This window comes from Miscanthus floridulus, chromosome 16 (genome assembly GCF_019320115.1).
Source record: "Miscanthus floridulus cultivar M001 chromosome 16, ASM1932011v1, whole genome shotgun sequence".
Lineage (NCBI taxonomy): Eukaryota > Viridiplantae > Streptophyta > Magnoliopsida > Poales > Poaceae > Miscanthus > Miscanthus floridulus.
In genome coordinates this window covers 120,500,211-120,504,920 of record NC_089595.1, presented here as the reverse complement: position 1 = coordinate 120,504,920, position 4,710 = coordinate 120,500,211, and the positions used below count along the sequence as shown (strand labels likewise).

Genomic DNA, 4,710 nt, shown 5'->3' with positions numbered 1-4,710 from the left:
TGGCCAACGGTCTCTGCGGCGTGGCATAGACCGAACCAGAGCACTGTCGGGGCACTCCAGATGAGGTATTCCAGGGAGGGCGACTCTACTCTGGCAAGCTGTGTCATGACGTTGGTGAACAAGAAGGTGAGGCGGCGCAGGTCCTCCCGGGACGATCGGGGTCCTAGGAAGGCACCGAGCTAGCGTTCTAGCCTCCCCTTCGGTGCGTGCAGCTGTAGCTCCTCAAGCGCCTTGGTGATCACATCGAGGCCGGTGGAGCGGAGAGGTTGGATGGCGGCGGGAACCTGTGTCCACTCTTCCTCCATTGTAATGATGAAGTCTAGGTTCCTGAAGTGCATGTGCACTCCTGGGACCTAGCTGACGCCATGACTAGCCATCTAAGGCCTGGTGTGGACGTCGAGACACGCAAAAAGCCCCTATCTGGCGCGCCAACTGTCAGTGTTTTCGGACCAACGATGAGTAAATTTGTATTTACGCGTCTAGCCCAGATGTTGTGCTCAGAGGACACAAGGGTTTATACTAGTTCGGACAGAACATCCCTACATCTAGTTCACTGCTGCTTATGTTACCGACACTCGGTTTATAGTAGGGGTTACAAACAGGCGAGAGAGGGAGAGGATCCCAAGTCTCTGGTGGAAGGAGTGAACGGGTGCTGAGAGCTCGCTTGCCGCTCAGTCGTGTGCTCGTGTCATGCTCTTGTGTTCTGACTTCATGTTTTTTCTCCCCGTTCCATAAGGCACCCTGCTTCCCCTTTTATAGACGAAGGGAAAGCATAGGTTATAGAGGAGGAAAAGTAGAAGAACGAGAGAGAGAAGAAGGCTTTCAGGGTTGTCGGGTCCTTCTCCTTCATGCGGGTCCCGCTGATCCTATGGATGTCAATAGGGATAGCTCCATGTCGCGGCCCTGTTTGTCACTGGCGCCATGTGCGGCATCATCTGCTGGTCATGGCGTTCCACTCCGTTCTTGCGGTCGTCGTGGTGAACTAACACGCCTATCTGCGTCTGTACGAGGATTAGGTAGAACAGCACCGACATGTCCGACACTGTTCTTGATGTGAATCCCCAGGTATGGCCTGTCATGGCCACGGGTTATATCGAGGTGTGTCTGTCTCTTCCCTAGCATCAGAGTTTTGACCCAGGCCCATATGCTTGGACCAGGAGTGGTTGGCGACGGTATGGGTCCCCGTCAGACAAGACGGAACCCGCGTCCTCGAGGTCAGGCGAGACGGAGCCCGCGGCCTTTTAGGTCGGGCGAGACGGAGCCTGAGGTGGGCCGAGACGGAGACCGCATCCTTGGGGTCGGGCAAGACAGAGCCCGCACCCAAGGGGTCGGGCGAGATGGAGCTCGTGGCCTTAGGGTCGGGCGAGACAGAGCCCGCGGCCTTGGGTCGGGCAAGATGGAGCCTGAGGTCGGGCGAGACAAAAACCGTGTCCTTGGGTTCGGGCGAGACGGAGCTCGCACCCAAGGGGTCGCGCGAGACCTTTTAATACATCTCGAGCCATCCGGAGAAGTCAGCGTGGGCGCTAACTTCCTTGCTCTGGATATCCTTAATATCGATACCCGACACTATTGGAGAGAAAATATGAAGAAGTGGATATGCATATTAGGTAATAAATCTAATCATCAGCGTTGACAATAACAACATTACCTCTTTAGGCACCAGATCTGCAGACGCGCCAGGCCTGTCGCATAGGTCGACGCTACCGGCGTAGGCTGTGGTAGGGCTGGCGCTCGGCGTTGGGTTCTGGCGACGCAGGTTGGTGCATCGCGCTGGGCGGGAGGAGAGGGAGGTCGACCGTCTGTGCCAATACGTCGCTTGACCTGGGCCAAAGCCGATGATGAGCGGAGGCTGCGCAGATGGAGAGAGGCAGGGAGAAGCGAAGGCCGGAGGCAGCTCCTAATCCTAACTTGAATGATGTGGAATGACTTGCATGAGGGGACAGAGGACCCGCACATGTTGGACACCATGCATGTTTGTATTGGTTCCGTTCCCCTACTACGGTTGTACATGTTGATGTGAACCTCTGCTCTTTCGGAAATGATAGGATGCGAGCGTCCATCCTGTCCCCGCGCGCTTGGGCCTGCGGACCAAACAACCCAATAAACCTCGTGTTCGTCCCCTTCCGCTGCTCCTGCCACCTGTCTCGCACTGCTTCTGCTTCTCCTCCGCCGCCCACACCCCCTTCTGTTGCTCCTGCCGCCCGCCCCGCTGCTCTTGCCGTTGCTCCTGCTCCTGCTCCGCACGCCCGCTGCTCCTGCTCCACCACCTGCCCAGCCCAACGATGCCGATAGGCGCCGCCAACGCAAGGAGAAGCGTCAGGCCCTGGCACAGAAGCCCTCTGGTCTCGCCTACTACTATGGCTGTGGCACCCCGATGCAGACAACGGAGGAGGCCGTATGGGGATATCATGCATGTTGCAAGCTCACATTTAAAATATTTTAGATGTTTTAGAGGTATGTTGCAAGCGTTTCATACATATGTTGCAAAAGTAGATCGGGATGTTGCATATGTTGTAATAGTTGTACACGTATGTTGCAAGAGTTTGTCTCCAGTGTTTCATCTATTTTTCAGACGTATGTTGCGAGCGTGTTTATTTGGATGTTGCATATGTTTTCATGCATATGTTGCAAGTGTTTTATCTGGATGTTGTGTATGTTTTGCAATGGTTTTCAAGTATTTTTGCAAGTGTTTTATCTGTCTTTTTTGTATATTGCAAGTGTTGCATCTGAATGTTTTAAAAATAGATCTTGCACATGGAATACGCGTGGAAAGCTAGAGAGGACACGAGCGGTCGCCGCGGGTGCGGGTGATGTTCGGTGGCATGGGCCCCGCATGGCCGCGAGACGCAGGCGCAGACAAGCAACATTCGGCCGGCGCTTCGGGCGTCCGTCTAGACGTCCGGAGGCTAGCCGTGCCGTTTATATATACATATAGTAACGACTGATTGACCAAAGTATACAAAGCATGATTGATACATGTATTGGTCATGTCATATTTGCACGCACGCATGCAGCTAGCTAATGTATATATAAACTGATAACCCTGATCGATATATATGATATTATGACGTTTCAATGTGTAATAATGACTTGAAGAAGAATAGCATACTCCGTACGGATCGCAGTGCTCAAGTATGTATGTAATTGCATGATGATGTCAAAAAGTAAATAAAGCTAGTTAGCTAGCTCTACCTATATATGTTACATTCATTCATGGGCTTGGATATAGCTAGCAGAGAACAACGAATTGAAGTAGAGATAATAATATATCCGTATGTAGAGGGAGCTAGCACATTGCTTAATTAATTTGAGGTTACTACGTACGTAGGCACTGTAATAAGCAAGTAAGCAAATTCAATCGATGGAGCCTTTCTTCCATGCATGCATTTGGTAGGTCGTACTATATGGCCATAGCTGAGGAGTACATCATGAGCTGAGATGATGATTCTCCTGCGGCTGGCCCGGCTCCGGCTCCGGCAGCTCCGGGTCCCGGTCCCGGCAGCAGACGACGAAGATCTGCTGCACCTCGTAGGCAAGATCCTCAACACTGAGCTGGCATTCGAGCCCGATCTGCATGCATTAATTAATTACATTACATTACATATGCGGCATGCATGAGAACAATCGATAATTACATTACATATGAATATGATATGCGTATATACGTGCCTTGAGGACGAAGGAGTGGAGGACGGTGTCTTCCATGGTGCTGATGTTGAGGTGGAGCACCTCCAGGTGGAGGCCCTCCAGCACGGCGATCATCCTGACGGCCTGCCCGGGGATGCGGCGGGACAGCGTGCGCAGCAGGACGTTGGAGCCGGAGATCTTGGCTTCGACGTCGGCCACGGCCGAATTGCAGCAGGCGGCGAGCTCCTTGATCATCATCCCTGCGGCAGCGACTGGCGGCGACGGGGTGGCCATGGTGTTGCTGCTGGCGGCGGAGGAGGATCCGGATCCGGAGGAGGAGAGGAGGTGGGAGCGCGGGCTGGGCGTGGGGCTGGGGGTACTACTAGTACGACTGATGAAGCTGCTGTGTCCGCCGCTGCCGCGCCGCTTCTTCCTGGCCTCCAGTGACTCCAGCACCTGCTGCAGCTCCTTGATGAACTCGATGGCGCCGCCGATGATGGAGGCTTGGTCGCCGCGCTTGATGTAGAGGGCGGGCGTCAGGGACCGGAGCACCTTGAGGTGCTCGTTCATCTGCCGCCGCCGGTTGCGCTCCACCGCGATGTGGGACATATTCGATCCTGATCGATCGACGTACGTACTCTCCGATCCCCTGGATATATGATGCAGATCGAATCGAATAATATATATATCCTGATCGATCGATCGATCGACTAGCTAGCTTAGCTGCGAATCCAGATAGCACTAGCTGCCCGGATGCCATGCTGCATATATATAGGCTAGCTAGCTGCAGGTCGGTCTGGGGAAGAAGAAGAAGATACATGGATGCATGGATGACGTGTAGTCGTACTCGTGCGTATATGTGCTAGCTGTTTCATCCATCCATGGAAGGCATGACCGCAGGATAGATGCATCTGCAATTCTGCATGACTGCAGGTACGACGATGCATGCATTGCATAGTACGTACCTGTGTGTGTGACTGCATGTGATATGATCTACTGCACTGCAGGGTGGTACGGTGTGCAGTGGGGGACCAGACCATGCATGCATAGCTGTGTGATCGCCTTCCATGCAGAGAGAGAGAG

General features: G+C 53.6%; 1 protein-coding gene across 1 annotated transcript; it reads right to left on the bottom strand.

Annotated features, from left to right (window-relative positions):
* Positions 1 to 3,426: 3,426 nt before the first annotated feature.
* LOC136510018 (transcription factor MUTE) lies at positions 3,427 to 4,238 on the bottom strand. Its single transcript, XM_066504591.1, has 2 exons — positions 3,670 to 4,238; positions 3,427 to 3,570 (listed from the first exon to the last, which is right to left on the bottom strand). Exons 1-2 carry the CDS (start codon positions 4,234 to 4,236, stop codon positions 3,427 to 3,429), a joined length of 711 nt encoding a protein of 236 aa, XP_066360688.1. The 5' UTR covers positions 4,237 to 4,238.
* Positions 4,239 to 4,710: the final 472 nt, after the last annotated feature.

Excerpts from the sequence above, each read along its gene's own strand:
- LOC136510018 (XM_066504591.1), bottom strand. The coding sequence starts at position 4,236 with ATGTCCCACATCGCGGTGGAGCGCAACCGGCGGCGGCAGATGAACGAG. Across the intron at positions 3,571-3,669 it reads TCCACTCCTTCGTCCTCAAG|ATCGGGCTCGAATGCCAGCT; the intron begins GCACGTATATAC and ends TAATGCATGCAG.